The sequence below is a fragment of the Phalacrocorax carbo genome, chromosome 1, assembly GCF_963921805.1.
Source record: "Phalacrocorax carbo chromosome 1, bPhaCar2.1, whole genome shotgun sequence".
Classification (NCBI taxonomy): domain Eukaryota; kingdom Metazoa; phylum Chordata; class Aves; order Suliformes; family Phalacrocoracidae; genus Phalacrocorax; species Phalacrocorax carbo.
The window spans coordinates 67,060,750-67,081,641 of record NC_087513.1 but is presented as its reverse complement, the minus strand read 5'-3'; the positions used below and the strand labels follow the sequence as shown (position 1 = coordinate 67,081,641).

The 20,892-nt window shown below is 42.4% G+C and overlaps 1 protein-coding gene across 2 annotated transcripts in view; it reads right to left on the bottom strand.

Annotated features, from left to right (window-relative positions):
- The window catches only part of TMTC1 (transmembrane O-mannosyltransferase targeting cadherins 1), a 147,813-nt gene that overhangs the window by 112,249 nt on the left and 14,672 nt on the right, over positions 1-20,892 (bottom strand). For both annotated transcript variants that reach the window (XM_064458046.1, XM_064458037.1), the window contains exons 3-5: positions 20,354-20,427; positions 18,962-19,138; positions 16,759-16,965 (exon numbers count right to left, since the gene is read on the bottom strand). In XM_064458046.1, the coding sequence (XP_064314116.1) occupies positions 16,759-16,965; positions 18,962-19,138; positions 20,354-20,427 (458 nt within the window). The remainder of the gene's footprint in view (positions 1-16,758; positions 16,966-18,961; positions 19,139-20,353; positions 20,428-20,892) is intronic.

Below are 20,892 nucleotides of genomic sequence, written 5' to 3'. Positions count from 1 at the left end.
TCCCCAGGGACACTTATGAAATAAAGAGTTGCTGCAGGATTCTCACACTTTAACACCAGTTTTGCACCTCACTTGACAGTCTCTTTAGTTTTATGTTCCCTCACATTAACACGCAGGCACAGGAAGGAAGACAATAGAGATGCACCAACACAAGGATTAAGTGGACATAAATTGGCCATCGAGGCATTTAGGCTGGGAAAGGAAAGCTTTCCAGGCAAACTTGTCAGACCGTGGAGCAGCCTTCCAAGGGGACCCATGGAGACAATCCAACTGGACACAAGGCAGTGCTGAGCCAGTCTGCGAAAGGGATTAGATAACTGGCAGCGTGTGATAACAGAGGACGACGTCTGATGAGCCAAGTAGTCCCTTACCATCTAATGTTCCTTTGACAGAAGGAAGATTACTTTAAGAAGCCACTGCACTGTTAGCCATCCCATTTACTAAGCTTGCAGGAGCCTGAGTCTTGTCATGAGGATACCAGAGATGTAGAAACCTCAGCTGTACTGAAGACAAACAGAGCTACAGCAATCGACACCAGCTGTTCGGTTGCAATGACCCAGTAATCATCATGATTATGTGTCCCAGTTACTGGGGGACTCTGCTAGAGGGATTAACAGGTCGTGATCATCACACTAAGCTCCACTCAAAAAAGCATTAAATATGAGGACTCTAAACGTTCAAAGTAATTTCCTGCCCAAGTACCTCAATATTTGGGAGCCTGAGAGAAGGCAAGTCCTAACTGGCAGAGAGCATTACCACTTCAAGTGATTGCACCGGGACTCCCACATCTCAAAAGCAGGCCCTGGGAGCACCATCTGGACTCACTCAAGAGCCCTGCAACTTTATCCAGTTGAAAACTGAAGTCTTCTTTAAACATAACTTGGGGGATGACCACACCATACTGAATTCCCATGACTCCTGCCTCCCCAGAAGCCTCCTCTGTGTCCTGGCAGAACTACCAAGGGGCCAACGGCACACTGAACCACCACACCAAATCAAACTCCTCAACCTCAAACTCTGGGCCATGGCAGAGAGGCATCTTTTATGATGATGCAAAACATCACCCTTCATTTTCATATGGAAACAGCTCCCTTTTTCAAACTCTCATATATGTGCTTTCTTCCTTAATAGTTTTTTTAAAGAAGATATTGGACATAAGACCTGACACCTATTAAAATATAAGCCTTGAAGGTAGAAAGCACTTCTAGAAATCATCTTGGGAGTCTTGCTGAACTTTATCATATTCGGAGTCATTGTTCTTTCCATGCAAGTGTGCACTTTATTACTTAGTAATGGAACAATAATTGCTCTTCACTTATGCAAGATGCACCTCTAATTTGTAAGGGGTTTCTGAAGAGGTAATGACAGATGCTTAAAAAAATGAAATGTGAGAATATGAAACTTGTTATGTAAAAGATAATGGTACCCACAGAGTAGTCTGCCAGCTGGGTCACAGTCTCAGCTGGTATAAAGGAACGATGCTGATGTTCTGTCTTACGTATTCTTAAACACTGAACCTGGAGCTGAATTAATCGTATTACTTTGTGCTTTAATCTGGCTAAATCTCACAAATGAAGCATCATCAGCATAGGTCAACACCTGACACCCCCTGCTTTCCTGACAGCTTCCTATGCACTCTACATAAGGCTGCTAGCAATTCAGCAGAAAGCATTTTTCCCCTCTGAAATTATACTTCCCAATTATACAACATACTGAGTGTGAAATAAAGATATCAATCAATATCTTTTCTTGTTTCCAAAACTAGATTCAATATAAAAACTGCTAGGGACTATATTGTGAGGTACAATCTTGTGTTAAAAAGGATGATGTATTCAAGTTTCCTCCATCCCCTTTTCTCCTACTTTACTAATGTGAACAAGGGCTCAGCACACCGTTTTGAAGACCACGTGTTCACTTGTGGTCCTTCCAGACAAAAATGTCAGCTCCAGACTTAGAGCGCTTGCGTTCGCCAATGCGTGGCAACGCTCATAAGATCAAGATCAGCGTACCATCCAAATGTCATCTGTGTGTGCAGATGCAGTATCAAGTGCACCTCTTCATATGACTAATTTTCCAATTAAGGTTGAAACACTGTTGCGCTAGAAACACAACAAACACATGGGAAGATCGCATTCTTGCCCCATAGGGATTTATTACCAAAGATAGTCTAATTTTACTCTAATCTATTTGGTTTTACTCAGCAAAATACTGCCTTTCACAGTATGTAAATTTTGCACTGAAAAAATTACCTGTATTTTACACTTTTGAAACAGTTTAGCATGACATCTACAGGAAAAAAAAAAAATTTAAAATTGGCAAATGCTTAGAAAGCTTGCTTCACCTATTCTGATCTTCATGTCATTGCAGACATATTATTAGCAGGACCCAAGCTATCTAACCTGAGACTTGTTCAGGTTCAAGTACATAAACTGCCTCTCAACAGCAACTACTGGGTAGACATACCCTGAGGAAGCCCAGCCTTTCAGTCAGCCTGGAAGAATGATAAAACAACTATCAGAGACTGCAAAACTTTCAGCTAGGAGAACCCTGTTTAATCTAGCGGAAAAAGACATAATGAGATGCAGTGCTTGGGAGCTGAAATTAGATAAATCAGACTAGAAATAGGCACACATTTTTAACAGCGAGAATAGCATACCACTGCAACCATCCACCTAAGGATATTTCAAATACTCCATCACTTCAAGTCTTTAAAGTCAGGGCTGCTGACAGATGTGCGACACAGCTCAGAGAAATGCAGGCTTCATGCAGTAATTCTTAGATGAAGCTCTGTCTCTTGCGCCATGCTCCAGCTCAGATTAGATGATCATAAATGGTCCCTCTCGACCTTAAGAATCTGCAGTGACACTCCTAGTAATGGTAAAATGTCTTTGAGGAGTTGTAGCTCTACACAACCCCACGAGATGGCAAACTGCCTGACAGTTTTGCGCCAATAGCCTGTGTCATTTCCATCCCATACAAACCGTCTGAGCACAGGGACAGAGCCGGGCTGGACAGCGGGCATCCACGTACCAAATTTAGTCCCTCGTTCCTGGGTTGGCAGCAGCTGAAAGAACTGTAAAAACCTTCACGTACCTTGATGAAGCCACTTCCCCCCAAAACATCAGCTGCTTGACGGCATCAGGGACTTTGAAAAAGATAGAAAAATGGGTCTAATTCGCATTCCCCAGTGGAGAGCTCCTACAGTGTGGTCTTTACAAAAATGGCCCAGCAGGCACCGCAAAAGATTCTCTCCTCCCCACATAACTAAGCAATTTTGAAATAGTTAATCCTGGAAACACTCTCAAAAGACTAGCCATGACTAAAATAAAAATGATAATCTTTGAAGTTTGAATTCAAAGTTGAACATCCTTGTGTAATAATGACAAAGATGAAGGACTATTAGGGAATAATCTTGTTTACGGATCAGCGAACTCAGAAAACTGCCAAGGCACTGTGAAATGTATTACTTATTCACACCTCATAATTAACTGAGTGCTCTGCAGAGCCAGGATGCTGCAATATTAAAGTAATCTTCATTATTGGAAAGCTGTTCATTTGGGCTGGGATGCCACCAAGGGGGTCTCATTCGATTCTGGCATTTCCAAACTCTCAGGAGAAAGCACCTTCAATCCATCAAAACGGTAGACTTCCAAAGTGTAATGGGAAGGCACAGAAAGCCTTTGGTCTATGACAAAAGCATGGCTTCTACCGAGAAAAAAAAACACCTCCCTCCTTCCCTAATGCCATCTGGGAGCGTTTCTCTTTAAAGGCAACTGAAAGAAGAAAATACAGTTCCCTTAATTAATTCACATTGAAAGGCGCTTTTGATGGAGACAAAAGACCAAATCAGACCAAAGTAAATAACACAACAAGTAGTGACATGAAAACCCTGGGACAGCAGCTATCATGGCTTGCACTGTCTACATCTCTGTACTTAAAGCCAAAAAATGCTGAAGCTTTTGGCCTGTAGGGAAGGGGATAGGGGACTATCTTTCCAGCTAATTTTAAGAGAGAAGTTGTCAATTTACTGGCAAAAATTGGAAGACACTTGCCGAGGTAAATCTCCTTAAGACTTGGGAAATCCTGGATTAAGTCTTTGCTTTATGTCAGATTTTGTTCGTGAATTCAGCCAAACACTCAGACTTTCTGCCCTTTGGGTTAGAGGGGTAACGCTTCCCCCAGCTGACAGAGCACAGACACTCGGACAGCGAGGACATGCACAGCACTGGTCCCGCGCACCTAAGATAGCAGCTGCAGCCCCTTTGCACTGTGACTGCATTGCAGAGGAGAAGAGAAAACTGCTGAAGCCAAGAAAAAGCAATGAGAGGGACTCAGTCTCATTAGTGTGTGTCTGAGGAAGCCCACAAGCTTTACCCAAGCCAGGTTACTTTGAGTTATTCATCCCTAAATAGCAGTTAAGAAAGGGAAGATATATTGCAAACCCATACTGAGGTAACTGAGGCCCAGGAACAGCAGCTACAGAGTTTGATGGTGTCATCTCTGGCTCTGAAATCAGCCAGGCCCATCTTAGTTTAGTTCAGTGTCTTGCTCCAGCCTTTCCCCTGTAATGGGGAACAGACCAGGCAGTTGCAGGATGCTCTTCAGCCAAAGCCAGTGCACAGAATTCAAAACACAGTAATAAAAGATACTCAGATTTTCCATTCAGGTTTTTACTGTACATTTCAATTACCTACACTGACTGCAGTCAGAACAAAAGAATAAATAATAAAGAAAAAAAGGGTGATGCCACAAATCAGCACTGAAAATGCGGCTTCTGAATAGCATAAGCACCCAGCACATTTAGAAAGAAATGGAGCAGAAACAACAAGCAATAATACTCTGAATAAAAATCCAAGGTGTCCCTGCATCTGGAGAACGGCATGTTAATCCAAGATCTTCCCTTCCTCTGCCCAGTCTTCAAAAGATCTAATAGAGATCAAAAAGGTAAAGGAAAGGGTAATAAGGCTCATCAGACACACAGAATGGCTTTCGCATTAAGAGATATTCAACAGAACAGGGCTCTCTGCCCTGGAAAGGGAGTACCTATAAAGATACTATAACGTTATGAAGGGCTTGGGGAAGTGAACCAGAGAAATTACTTTCTACTTCTTATCACACAAAGTCAAAGGGCTCCCAATGAAATTATCAGTTTTCAAGTAAAGGGAAAGATTTCTTCATACGGTGTGTAATTAAATCACAGAACTCATTGCAACAAGGTGTCCTAAAAGTCGGAGGAGAGAAGGGTTATAAAAAGGCAACTCCACAGCAGACAGGTCCATGAAGAGTCTTAAACACAGCGCCTCAGATAAAGCATCCAGATCCATAGACTCTAAATCACTGAGTAGCACTGGCACTGTTCAGCATGCATGGTGAGGAAAGACAACCCTGTACTGGCCCCATTCCCATTGTTTTCTTCTCTGTAAGCATCTAGTAATGACCAGCCAGAAAACAGACACTAGAGCTAGGTGGACCGCTAGTTTGATACAGTGTTCCCACGTTCTTCTATTATGTGGAATATACTGATACAAGTTCAGTAGACAAATCCTAATATAAAGTAAGAGAAGTTTTTGTTTTCCCCTGAAGAAATATCGTTTAAAAATTCCTATATCTTCACTATATAGCACTAGACCAAATGCATGAACAAATGCCTTCTGGGTAGAAAGTCATCTGTCATCTCCAAAAGTTTATACAGGCAAGGAATGAAGGAATTTGGATTTGGTTTTCCACACTAAATAATTTTACAATGGAGGTATCATTCAGGATCATAAGCAGGGTCATGATGCTGTATCCACAGTGCATCAGCCAAGATCAGCAGAGGAATGCTGATCTGTAACGGATAGATTAGAAAGACTGGCATTAGCAGCCATTTAAGTCACAGACCAGGTGACAGCCTTCTAGAGATGAAAACTCCTGATGCTTGTACCAAAAACATTTGTACTCTAAGCAATTCATCTTCTGAAATAAATGCATTACATAATTAGCACCGGGCAGAAGAGGGAGAAGAACAACAACAAATGAATCGAGGTTATGATCGAAATACAAAAGAAACCTCTCTCTTTAAACATTTACGGATTACTCACAGGCACAGCAGTGATACAAGCTGCTGTCATGAGATTAGGCAGAGATTATGGTAAATGCAATTAAATCAAGCAATGTCAAACTATTGCAAGAGAACCCAAGGCCATCATTTTACAGCAGCTTTGTCTCCACAGAAATTCCTAACATGGTCTGGCAAGAACAGTACGTGTAACGGTGTTGTATGATCAGATAAAACTGCATTTTATGGGAGGGAAATAAAGGTAATGTTCCCTCCCCCTCCCCCCGACTGATAATTACTCTTTTCCCTGAATTTTATTGTGAATAATCAATAAAGTCCTTGCCTCCATCAAAACAGATAAGAGACAGTTTTTCCTTCTAATTTTCCTCTTCTGAAATGAACACCCAGCAAGGTTGTTGGCATCTTTCACAAATTAAAAGGAACTGTATTTAATTCCATATTTTTTCGTACTAGTACAACCGAAGTGCAACCATAGTTAGTTTCAAAATACAAACTTCATGCTTAATAATGCCTTATTCTACATCTGATTTGCAAAAACAAGGGATTCATAGGTCACAAATGGAGAGGTTTGAGCAGACTTTCAGCCCCCAGCCTGAAGAGAAGACCTACAGCAAACATGCTGCCTACAAAAGCTTTAAACAGAGGGAAAAACTGCATTACCCACAAGGCAAAAGAATGATACTTTCTTAGGACAACCAAACCTAACTTTGAGAAAGGAAACTAAAAAAAAAAATAATAAAGTAACACAACCACAACATATTTCAGTGGAACATTTTTGTTTTAAGCCACTCCACGATCAGGTGTGGTGGGTAGCGAGAATTCATAAGGCAAAGAGGAACATCGCCAGATGCTGCGAGTCCTGTCACACTTGGAAAGCAAACACTCAATAGCAGCGTTTCAACAGCCCAAGTGCAAACCTTGTCTTTCAGGGCTCACTTTGGCCAGTATCTGAATTTCAGCATGGATGTTTGGGAATGTGGAATGCATTTACAAGACTCCCTTCTGCACTGCAGCTTCCTGGACATTCACATTCTGGAAATTGCTTAAAAGAATAGCAACAAAAAAATCTGCATTTCAAAGCTCTGCAGTCGGGAGAGAAATGTGCGTTCCAGCATTTCCAAGCCAAGTAAAGGATTAAGCTTTAATGCACTAGTTGGAAAAGAATATTGGGATAACTGAATTAGAAATGCGAAGGTGGATTTACTACTCTTCTTCTTTAGATTAAGTTGAAGATTAAGTTTCTAATCAGGGAAGGATCTATTAATCTTGGAAAGCATACAGGGAGGATAGGAGAAGCATTAGACATGCTAACAGATTTTGTCTTTTTAGAATCACAGAATCATAGAATATTCTAAGTTGGAAGGGACTCACAAGGATCAGAGTCTAACTTCTGGTTTGGTTTTTTAAACCAAATATTAAATCTCAACAGCTACTTCACATTAAAAAAAAAAAAGGAAGTTAACACTCATCACAGAAATGGAACTAACCACCTGAAGTCATATTTGATGAGATCAGCATCCTTATGGTTTTGAGCAAATGATTACTTGTATCAGCCTGTGAAAACCTAAAGCCACATAACTTAGTCCTGAGAGTCAGCTGTCCTTCACTTAATACATGCTGTGATTACCAGTTCACAGAGGAGACAAGGACCAGCTCAGAAAGCATCAGTCATTAATGAGGTAGGTAGTTACAGCTGAGTCCTTCACTCTTGAGAACAGCCTGCAAGTTTCCACTGAATGTCCAAAAATGTGCCTGGAAGTCAAAGATATGAGAGAGAAACTGTTCAATTAGATTAACTCTGGGGAAATACCTACAATAATCTGAGTATCATCTATCTTCAGGTGCTATGATGTGTTTTGTTTTCAGTTTTTGGTTGTTTTGTTTTTTCTTTGTCTGGGTTTTTTTTTTTATTTCCTAGGTGACTAAAATACCATTCTGTGTCAAACTAACCCAGATTTACTGCAAGGAAAATGACCTGGCAAGCCATTAAGGTTTTTCTGTTTCTCAGCCACTTTTAATTCCTTGACACTGGTTTACAGGGCTTTCAGAGAAAGCCAATGAACACGGGCACGCTGCTATTTCAAACGCTGGTTTAATGAGACTGCCATGAACTGTGAATAGAAAGGCAGTCCTGTGAAGTAAAGGGAATGAACAGAGTCTCCTGTGAGTCAGCTCTGGGACACACAGACTGCACCTACAGACTGGGGATTTCCAATTAGCAACACAGGGAACAGAAGAGGCAGACCGTACAATGAAGTGACTGCAACTACAGGGCTTAAATGCAACTCCTATTAATGAGAGAAAAAACCCTGCTCCCTCCGCACATGAATGAATTAGCAATCAAGGTCTTTCAGAAGATGGGGAAAAAAACCCAAAACAAAACCAGCCGTTAACTTTTCCTCCTGATTCTGTTTGGCGCAGTGTGGTTCTTTGTCCCAGGCATAGGTTCCACTTAGAAATGCACAAAAATGGATTTTTATGGACTAAATGAAAGCCTAAAGGTTCTTTAGAAGACTAAAAAGTCTCATCCCCCGTCCCCCCGCCAAAAAAACCATGCCAAACGCTAAAACGTGTTAAGTCATCATCCACATCAGACTCAACCTTGCCGCTTTCTTCCGACATTTAATGTGCTTGAAGCCAAACTACTTCCGTTTATCTGCTGCTTACTGAAATAAACAGGGCCTCTTGATACTGTCACATATTAATAGTCCAGGGAATATTATTTACTTTCTACTTTCTTTTCAGAAGGATTTAAAAAGAGAGAGAGAGAGATGTTTTTCTGTACTGCAAGACAAAAAAACCCCACACTATCCAGAAAAGCAGCTAAAATGATCCAATGAAGGAAGTTAAACTTAAAACTAAGCCTCTTCTATCCAAACAAGTGTGTGCACAAGTGCCTGCTTTTCCATACACAAATAAGCCAAGAGCGCAAGCGACTGTGGCTCTGCGCCACACCAAGCACCAGAGCAGAGCAGGCTCCTGGCTTTTGCCTGGCTCTCCATGCTCCCTCCTCCTCAAACTCAGGCAATAAGCAAGGGCAAAACTCCCAAGTTAGGTACAGGGTGGAGAAGAGCCAAACCCCTAAAGCTGGAGAAAAGGGGTCAAAAAGAAACTGGGCTTTGCAGCCGAGGGAGCGGAAACCCCTGGAGCAGGGAGGAGGAGATAAGCAAAGAGACACAGAATGCTGATAGCTGGAAAACCCCAGAGGTTCCTTGGCCCCTAGCTAGGCAAAGCTCCCACAGCAGGAGATGGAACCTGAAAGACAGGAGTGGGGAGCACATGGAGGATGCTATACACAGTACAAGGACATAGGTGGGGGCCGTTGAATTGGCTGGGCAAGGACTTTGGGGCTAGGCCTATAGGCGGGACCCTGGGAAAGGGAGTTTATCACACTAGCTTTTGAGGAAAGCAACAAGAGCCAAAAGGCAAAGCCTGAGGAGTGAAGATTGGAAGCAATTAAATTACTATGGAGAAGCAAGCAAGGGAAGAGATGAGTGCAGGCTGGAGAAGACGAGGCAGGACAACCAACTGGGGAGAGAGGAAGGAAGGGGCTGCCACATGAAGCTGCACATGCCAGGGTTTATTCCTTTCTGAGTCTGGAAGGGAACATCGTGTCATTGTGCCTTCTGTGTCAGAAAATATCTAAGAGGAAAAGTCCCCCACCTCTTAATACTGACTCCTACAGAGCACAATTTACTGCTGCGACCAGCACCAGCTGGCACTAGCACTGCTTGCTCAAGTGGCAGATGTTGATGCAGTGGATCCAAAGGTTTAAATCCAACTGTTCACACCCACACGGCTCCCCACTGCAAAATTTCTGGCTGTTCACTTGTTTTGAAAAGCAAGGAAATTACACATCCAGAAACTATGCTAAAAGTACTTTAAAAGATTACCGACTGAAGCAACAAACTGTGAGGAAATACCAGCTCTTGGTAGTTTGTACACAGAGAAATTATCAAGAAGTTGTTAATCTGTCTCAGAGCAGGACTTGAATAACACGAAGTAAATAGGGCATGGGGCCATGCTCTGGACAAGGAAGAAACAAAATATTGAATAGTTGCTCATTAAGTGAGCACCATCCGTTCTGGGCAATGAATAGAGCAGGGATCATGCAGAAAAAATGGTACGTGATAGTGTAATTAAAGACTGTCATAATATAAACACACAACAGGGCCAAAATTAAATCAGGCCTTTCTTACCTGGTAAGTGCATAATTTTGCAGCCTAATGATGTCTAAACATGTCTTTTTGTGTGTGCATGCACCATTAGTCATCACCATACTAAAGCGATGCTGTTTTTAAATAAACTTTAGTTAGCAAGCAATGAGGTCTGTTACTTAGATTTCAAAGATTAAGACACATAATGCCACAAGCATGTGTAACAGAGACAGTCTTTGGCTTTTTTTGGGGGGGAGTCTTAAAAAGCCACCACATTGCACAAACGGAGGTGGGAAAGAAGCATGCATTGCTGTGCCTCATCTTCCAGCAGAGCATGGGAACAGAGAGATATAATTATTTTCCCAAGATTACTACAAGGGTTCTCTGGAAGACAGTCACAGGTCAGAGTGCGTAAATCCTTGGCTGAATCCAAGGTTTTAAGGATAGGGGCACCCACCTCTCACGTGTTTCTAGAGTAGCATTCTTCTGGTGGACCCAGGTACCATCTGAATATTAAAATAAATACCATCACTGCATGACTGCAGGTGAAGGAGAAGATTCATATATTATTGCCAGCGAACATTTCCTAAAAAGACAGGACACAGGCACAGCAGTGGCTGCAGCTATTGCTCAGACTCACAATGGAAAAATGGTCTAAAGAACTGAGTTCAGAGAAGAGTAAACCACAGGCCAAATCCACCTCTGCAATACACCTCCCCAAAGGGGGCCGAACTTCATTCTTAGCTTAAGCTTACTAAAAAGCAAGAATGGCAGAACCTTAGCAAACCTGCTACAATTAAGAAAAGCTTCCAGCACCATAGAAGAAGCATCACACAGTTACCAGGATAACAGTGACACTTATCTTAATCTTAAAACAGACGAAGGAAAGGAAAAGCCTAGGCTGGCTCCACTGCTTAATGCTGCAGGTTTCTCATTTTGCTTTCCTAGAGAAGAAAACATTTTGACTGCTAGACTCCCAGACCTTTTTCACCACAGGCTGAATCCCAAACCAGGCCACTGTCCTGGAATTTCTCCACTAACTATTGCTGTGCTATTTGCAAAGCCCTATATCCCTTCCTCGCTATTTTGCTGTTGCACAGCAATGACCTTTCAGGCCAGCGATGAGTATCCAGGTTTTTCTTTTGTTGTATGTTTGCCCCCAGCCAAAATAATAGATTGGTAACAGTTACCTTAGTGTTTTCTCAGAGGCGTGCAGTGCGGTTTACCATTGTGCTTTGTGTAGGAACGCAACCACCATTGACTTCAGGGTGTGCAAGTGCAACGAACAACTTCACTAAGTTTAAGGAATTTGTACCAAATCTAACACAAAGTGTTATAACACTTTTATTACGCAAGCAGTTCCATGTTCTGAGGCACACCTTCCTATAAATCTCCCTCTAACAAATTCAAGAAAAGGTAAAGTTTGCACACATGAAATCCCGTATCTGGGAGACCAGTCACACTATTCCGCCTAAATCAGTTATGAATCTAGGAAGCAGCGTTATACTGTGTGGCAAGGGGAAGCATTAAAAACACAGCTGAGACTTCTGGTTTTTGAAGAGGAATTTCATGTTAAAGCAGAAACGTGCTACACTGTCAAATTAGTTTAAAAAAAAAAAAAAAATCATTGCTACACAAGAATTGGAAATAGAAGCACCCAGTGAGGAAAAGCCAAATCAACACCAAGCAATTACTACGTAGTCGCACATCATGTGTGCTGATGCTTTTCCTCCCCTCTCCCTCTGCTCTTCCTTCACGTTGGAGAACAGCATCTGTTTCAGCTCAAACACTGACCGTGCATGCTGCGCGGGGACTCAGAGAAGATATGTTATGACCTCAACATACTTTTCCTCATAGTGTATCAATCTTAGGGCCAGTACAGCCATCCCTGGAATGCACCACATTCTGCAAGGCGTTTCCATTTTCTTTCCCCTACTACTGCAAAAGGAAACAACATTGCTGCTGGTTTAGTCATCAGATCACATTTACGACTGCTATAGCCTTAAGGTTTTCATTGAATTTTGGATCAATGGGATTTTCTGCCTGGATCCCACAATACTAACAGGTCGTGAGCTCCCTCACTCTTTTGCATGTCCACAGATTTAAAGTGATACTGTTGGGTACAGCTCCAAGTACACCTGCTTCTTCTCTCATTCTGTCACTTGGCAAAAAATTGAAAACTAACACAAACAAAAAAAAAACACTCAAAAACCTCCAAAAACAAGAATCTAATGCAGCGATTTGTGTACCTTGAATATGGCAGCATTAAACGTCAATCTATTGTCCATTCTAAGGAAAGAGTCTTACCAGCTAAATCATCACCCGCAGATGCAATAAAAATCTGATTCTAGGTCACCAAAGAGAAGCAGAAATTTCAGTTTCAAGAGTATGCAAGCGATTGAGGAGTCTTGTTTGTCATGCTGAGACTGTGAGTCCACTACAGGATCTTTACAAAGCTCAAAGCCATCAGGGTGATTAGGTGGTATGAGGGTGTCCATGGGCTGGGCAGCATTTAGCAATGCTGAGTGTGAGGCGTGTATGACTCATACGTAGCCTTGGAATTAAAAAAAGAGTCAAAAAATAGATCTCAGTTTTCAGTGGGTTCAACAAATCAAGAAAAAAAATTAGTGACGCTAACTACGGACACAGCTTGCACAAGGGACTGTGACAACTTGTTGTTTTACATGTATCATCTTTGGTAAACATATTCACGGATCTAAGAGTATCGCTGTGTTGAGCAATGAGGTGTTAGCACTAATACTGCTTTTTACTAGGACACGTAGATGTATACTGCACCGTCATAGTGAAAGCACTGAAGCTCTGGCCTTATTCCAAACAGAAGTACAAGCCTGGTATGAAAGTTCCTGTCCGCCCCTCTCCATTTGTGTCATACACGAGGGCACATATGGTCCTGAGCCTCTTTCAGGTCTTAAAACTCAGGGAGATGGATCAAACTCGTAAGAGACCCTAGTTACCTTGTTTCAGTAGTATATGCCAGCATCCCCCAAAATTGCAATAAATTGTGGTGATAAAACCTACGATTTCATCCAGGCTAACTCATTCCTTACTCCTGAAGGCACCCAGGACTGCAACCCACACATTCACTGGATAGATGAAGATAAGAGAAAATTACAATAAAGAACAGAAATCTCTCTGCACCAAGACTTTACATAACTAGCTCCAGTTACTGCTAATTAGACTGAGTCCTTTAACCCCTCCACTACATTTTCCTGCCTTTTTCAGTTAGCTCTAGTAGCAAGATACATAATAAATTATTATTAAAGAGAAACCTAATTGATCACATTACAAGTACTTGAAAGTACAGATTAAACCATGCACAACTATTTTATTCTAATGAAGACCTTAGAACCAGCAGCCTGGTGCACTAAATAAGGTACCTGAAGCTACTTCACTGTGCCCAACCTGCCCTCCAACTTTGGAGTTTCTGAAATATTTAAAAACCTTTTCCCCTCCCTTTTGCCATGGAAGAGACCTACAAAAGTCAGAGAAACATCGATTACTGAGGAAAAATTGTGTAATTTATTTTGTATATTTGACAGAAACTTCAAATTTTTTCCTTCTATCTTTTTTCATCTACAGCAAGGATTTACTTTTTTGTTTTAAAAAAATTGTATTTTAATGGAGCAATTGAGTTGAGAGCTTCCTACTTCACGTCTTGTAATATGCCAATAGCACTAAGGAAAGACTGTGTACAGAAACTATTTCAACTACTTTAATCTGTCCTGTGAGAAGAGTCAGCAAATGGAAGTAAGGAGAAGACTGCAGTCATACTATCAGGTAGTGTTCCACAGACCTCCATGTGACATGGGCATCATTTTGAGCTGCAATTTGTTTAATCTTGCTGTTCCACACTACTGCAAGCACAGTCCATGTGGTTGAGAATTGAGAGGATCTCTTGAAATTACAAATGCTGTAGCGGCACATTTATTTTTTATAGTGATTAGCAAACGTTGACATTGGACGAGCAAGCACTGGTCAAATTGCCCAGGCTTTATGAGGCTGTCATTCCATGCAACAAGAAGTTATCCCGCCTCATCCTGCCTTCAGAGGAAACAGGAATCCAGAGCAAGGGTAAAGCTAGCAAAGATTGCCAACAGTGTTTTAGGGAAGTTTCTTTCAAAGCAGCATCCATTAACCCACCCCAGGCTTTCTCCCAGGGCTCTCGGGCACAGCTCTCACACATATGTGCAGCAGCATGCTCCCATCTCAGCCACCAGGACCAAGCCAGCTCTACTTCGGGCATCCCACAGTGAACCATCACACAACAGGTTGTTGCAAGTGTGTGTACACAGTCAGACACTTGAAAATAGAAGCTGAGCAGCTTACACGGTGAGAGCCCCCTTTTAAAAAGAAACCAGCAATGGTTTGCCAGGTGCAGAAATCCTTTATAATACTTGAAGAGGCAGCTGCTGAAAAGCAAATGCCAACTGGCAGCATAGATTATTTCCTTCTGAAGCCATCCCACGTGCACAGTCTCTCCAACACAACTTCTGCAGACTCTCCTGAAGAGGCTGGAAAACCAAAGGCTTTCCCCTTGGTGTAAGAAAGGGACACTCCCAAAAGCAGGGGCAGAGGGAGGGCATCTGGAAAAAGTAAAAAGCAAAGGAGGGGGGAAAGGAGCAGTAGGAAGAAACAAACAGGGGTAAAAGAAACAAGGAACAAGATGGAGCAAGACAAGAACGTTTTTTATATTGATACCCTCCACCATACAATATGTCAGGGAAAATGGAAACAAATCCACGTACCAAAGAGAAGAAAAGCATTGAGAGAAATGTGGAGGGATCAAAAATCGGGAATAGCAGCCGCACCAGTGCCATGCTCAGGTTACGACTTCCCATCAGGTCCTAAACTTTACAGGCAAGATGTTTAACAAGGCTTGTGGACAGCCCATTCTGGCCTGGCATAACAGAGGAACCAGGGTCACCCATGCTTCCTAACTGTGCTACTCACTTGGGGATACAGAAGTAGTAATCAATTGAAACAAACAACTTTAGAAGCTGTTCCCAATGGCCAGAAGAGTCCCCATGCTGGAGCAGCTAGCACTTACCCACTCTGAAAAGCCTCAACTTCCTTACTGTTTTTGTGTCACAGATTCCCAAACAAAAGAGACAACATGATCAAACCCACTCCGTTCCTTGTTAAAAACAAAACCAAAAACCCAACCACCCCCAAGTCAGACCAACCAGGCAAAACACCTGCAGGGCAGAAGCTATCAAATAGGCTGAACAATTTAAAGTTCACGTAGAGGAAACAGACTCTGTGTTTTGAGGTTACAGATCTCATATAACACCTATTTGCCATCAATACTGATGCAGCCAGATGATTATTTTAATTAAAAAACACCATCAAAAAACAAAAAATCACAAAAAATACCCCAGCAACAACAACCAAACAGCAATATGTAATATATAACACCCAATGAGGGGTGTTATAGGGGGAATGAAACACTCCCTTTCCTAGGTTTCAGGAGTGGTGCATGGGGCTCATTCAGCTGCCAACCGTTAAATGATCAGAGAACTACAGCAGGTAATTCCTGCTCTATTTAAGGAACACAACACTTTCTCCAAGGAATATGTAGGGTGGGACAATTCATTATTACATGTCTCCAAATTAAATCATACTGTGAGTGTTTTGTAGCAACCAACCAAAAGTCAGCAACACAGGGCAAGCTGGGCAAGGGCTACCAGGGAGACTGTACGAAGATCAAGGTTAAACAAGAAAAAACCCACACTCTGGCACAGATTCATGGGGCAGCTGCTGAGTCACACCCCCTTAAACACCCTAACTCGGTGCTGTTCCACAGAAATAATGGCAGCAAGCGCTGGTCCTGTGCCAGAGCATAGCCCCGAGTTATGGGGGAGCCCCTTCTTCCCCAGTGAGGTGCACAAGGAGCGTGACGAGAATGCTGGATGCAACCAGTGAAAATCCTTCTGTTGCTGCCTGAGCACAGCTCTCACTGTTATAGGCACATTTTTAGGCATAAAGCAGAAGTGAGCATCACCTCTACTTTCACATATACGCATAAACATACATACACACACCCCCCTACATGTATGTATATCCACGTGCAGAACTTATACCTACAAATGTGTATATATAGATACACAGCAATATCACTTAATACGCTGCTCACACTGCACTCACCTCTCTTCAGGCATTATTGTATACATGCACATATTCCCCCTCTTCACATTCAAACTAGCATTACAGTTTTGGCTTTCTCCATGGACAAGCTAGGAAAGAGAGCATTGCCTACCAATATCATATTAGGATAGAAAGTCTCAGGACATGGAGAGTCCTCATATACTTTCTTCCCCAAGCAGAAGAAATGCACTTTTCAATTCCCTCCTTCTTCCCTTAACCCTCCTTCCACCTTCTCCTCTTTTCCCTCTCCAGTAGCACAAGAAAAATTACAACACGTTTCAGGATAAAAATGGCTAAAACGAAGCGAATGACTTGACATTTTAAGGTAGGATCAGCTGCAAACAAAACCACAGCTGAGCGGCAGGTAGCCAGAAGTACCTCCGAATGGCCCATATGGCTTTGCTGGGCACAGAAAGGCCACCGCTCCGCTGTTCCTCGGGTGATGCCGGGTGGCAGGAGCTCCAGGTGCCCCGGTGAGCAAAGCGATGCTTCCCATTCTCCCGGCCAGACGGAGGGATCTGCAGCGAGGCGGAGGGAGAAGCCATGGGCTGCCGGGCAAGTCTCTGGTGGAACCCCCCATTTCTCCTGATTATGCATGCACAGAAAAGGAGGGAGGAGGGGAAAGAGGAGAAAGGGGAAAGAAAAGGATTTAAGGATGTTTATTTTTCACGTTTACTTATCAAAAGGTCAAACATTATGAATACAGCACGGCATGGTATCTAGCTACAACAGACTACACTTTAATCCAAAATACAAAGTCTTTGTGTGCCGGGAGGGTAGGATTTATTAGCTCCTAACTAGAGCTAGGAGAAGAGACCCAACAGCAACAGAAGATGAGCATTCCCGTAGCAAGATGTTCTCTGGACCTCTGGTAAGATTGGAAGCACTGAGAGGAAGAACATGGTGCCGTTCCTAATTTTTTGCTGAAGGAAATAATTGGTGTTCTGCCTCATTTAAACAGAAAACAAATCTGTACAGTTTGGAGGAAGGAGCAGGGGGGAATGAGTTTCAGCAGCGTGTAGAAGGCTGCTGGTTTTCTGCTGCCTCCTACAATAGTCAAATACAGTCATAAAATCATGAGCACTACAAACAGACAGAGAAGTGCACAATACATGCAACCAGAGCAAATACGAAAATGCAGCACATCTGGGCTACAGAGCTTCATTCCTGCAAGCTAAATAACTTCCACATCTGGGCAACTGGATGCCACTGGAGCAAAGAAATAACCTGAAGAGGCCATCGTAATGTGAACCTACGGGAAGTGGAAGATTGAGGGGAGGGGGAAGGTAGGAAGGCACGGATTTTTGGCCGATTCATTAATGTGTGTTACCTTCAGCCCGGCAGCTCCTGGACCACACCTGGCAAACTGTAAATGCAAGTGTTAACAAGCATGCCAGCTGTCAGCTCCCAGAAAACTCCTCGCTGTCTACTTGCCCACCAGTTACACCATTATGAATTACTATCCAGTCAAAATAGGAGAAAACCCTCTGCTGCTCCATCATACCTGCCCTCTGATTGCTATTACTGCTAGAAGGGCCAGAGGGAGGGCAGGTGGGCCTGAAACATGGTCCATCCCACGTTAGGACCTAGTGGAAGGGCTGAAGCGGGAGGGAAGCCAGGATGCTCCTGAAAAAGGAGAGTCCCTCTTCTCCTCCCTGCATTTACTGCATTGTGCCAGCTCTGACACTCCACAAGCCCTTCTGGGAGCTGACTTAATTCACTACTGCAGAACTATGAATTCAGTGTCCTTCTTTATAACCTAGATACACTAGCTCGTGCAGGGGTATGAGAGGCTCCAGGGCCTGTGGGGCAGCACCGGCGGGGACACAAGAAGCGATGACAGGAGCGAAACCCCCCATTCTTGGTGGCAGTAAGCTCTTACATTCACTCATCGATACACCTGCATCAGGTATGGTTTGGGAGAGAAATGGACAAAAAACAGCTTCTATCAAATAAAAGACTTCTGATTTTTAATGCAGATACAGAACAGCATAGTTATTTGTAACACTAAGTGGGTGAGGGATAAAAATCTCATTTTTCTCCAGTGACTGCTGAGAGCTGCTAATTTTTCCTATCATTCCAGAACTGGCTGGATATTTTCCCTCTTTTTTCATTCTCTAAGGACAGAATGGAACAAACCTGATTTTACTACTAAATATGGTATGATATTTCTACAACCATGACACTGTGACTGAATAATCAAAGCAGATGTTGTGAATGGAAGGAGTTAATTCAGAGAAGTTTTAAGATGCTGATGCTTCAAGTCAGAACTCCCACAGAAAAATAAATGTTAGTCTTGCCAGAGTGAAATGAGCATTTTAGAGACCAGTTCTTCACATCTGATCTACCTACCCAGCAAAAGTTATCAGGCAGCAATAAAGTCACAAGAAAAAAAAAAAAACCTACACAAAAAAAATCCACCACAGAATGAAACCTTCATGCCCTCCAAATTTGTCAAGATGTGTGCCACCTAATTCAGTGGGGCAAGTCCATCTCCCACAGTGCTGTATATAATAATATATATTTTGCGCACACAGGTGGCAACACTTGAAAAGCACAGCGAGCATAACAAGTTACTTACAGTTTGAGTCCATTGCAGGAGAGGGAAAAGAAGTCATAAACCAAGCACACCCCAAACACAGTGACTCCAGTTTCTTTCACCAGCATTGCACACGTCCCAAGGAATAAACTAAGCAGCAAAAAGAATGGGGAGGCAGTGGGAGGGAAATGTTCCCCAACATAAAGCTGATCCACGCTCCTGAAAAATAGATTTGACATAAATACTTTAACTTCTCTGTTATTTTCACGTTTACTACATTCACACGAATAGTGATAGACTTTTCCTGAGACACTTAAGAAACTAAGTTTCTTAAGATGCTGGTAATAAGTGACATAAACAATCTACACTGTTCACTGTTAAACGAGGAAAGGTTTAGACACAGGGCAGGAAGGGAAAACACAAATACTGAGAGGCACACCAAGAATTTGAGCAGAGGAGGGGAAAAAAGACAAGCAGAAAGATAAAGTGGACTTGAAACAGTCAGAGGAAGACAAAGTACAAAGACAAAAAGGGCAGAAAAACACCTGCTTTCTGTCATCTAGAACACACATGCTTAATTCTCCCTATGTGACAAAATGCACTACACAAGCAAGAATTCCTCCATCCCACCCACGCTCCCCTGAGCCAAAGACGCGTCCTAATCATTAACAGGCTGGGCAGCAAGCCTGTATGAGAGGGAAGAAGGTAAGAAAGAACCAAAAATCAAACAAGCCTACTCCTGTGGGGTCACTACCAGTTTTACGGCTTTGAAATCTTCTGATGAAAACAGCGCTACGGATTTGTAGCAAACAGCCCAAGAAGGGTAGGAGCAGTTTTTTCCACGTGGCCGTGACGACACAGTGCTATTCCTAAACGAAATCACAAAGCAAAAGGGGCAGAAACCCCACCCTGGTAAAGCTATTTCTTTATCTACACTTGTTCAGTCACAGTTTTAGGACACAGACCACCAAACAGTGCCAAGTTTTCATCTGAAAAGGATAACTAATGGTCTAGATACAATCCTTAACTCTCCCAGACCAGATATTTCAGAGTTCCACAGTCACAGCATATATTTCAAAGGCAGGCATGCACCCGTCCATTCTTCAACTCTACCTACAGACAGTTTCCCTTCAGTTGAAAACATTTTCTTTTCATTTTTAACTCTACAAACCCTCCTCTGGTGTATGGTCAGCTGTAATGTCAATGGAAGAGGGGACCTGAAGTGTTGACTTCTCTTTTTATGCTTATTTGTTGTTATAAGCATCACTTATTTGGCACCACGGCTGAAAGCAGGGGCCAGGGCACTTCCACACAGCAGTGCTGGGGGAAGTACCTCTGCCAACAACGACCGAAACCTGACAGGTTTCCCATTTGTCTCCTCCTCAGACTAGAGCATCTCATTGTATTATCACAACCGATAGCAAGGATCCATACCTATTATAGGAGAGAAAAGCCAACAGAAAGAGTAGACAGGCTAGGACATCCGCTCTGCCTACTATCCCTGTTACCTGAAAGGCAAAGAGACACACAGGTGTAAAAGCATGTATATAAACAGGCATGTAGATTCAGTGACTGTTTCAACGATCCATGCTCACTGCTGCTATTTTAAGCTTTTTATCTTTCAGTGTTATCCTCCCTCAATTTAGTGAAATGTTACTTGGTTAGTGTAGAATATGCTCAGTTTTGTCTGCTGCATTTCTCACTTGGCAAAACAAATGAGTAAGTCAACAGTTAAGTCATTCTTTTTTATTAAAATATTAATCAGTTGCATAAAGAAAGGCCAATTTCAGGGATCTGTTTTAATTTGTATAATAAGGCTTAAATAAGAAACACATCCAACTCCCAGAACTGAGATTTGTTAAAGAAAAAGACTAATAAAATAGCAACTCTTCAGAGAAGACTTATTATATAGGAATGAGTTAATAATTAATATTTGAACGAACTTAATCACCAAAAAGTGACAGAGGGGTATG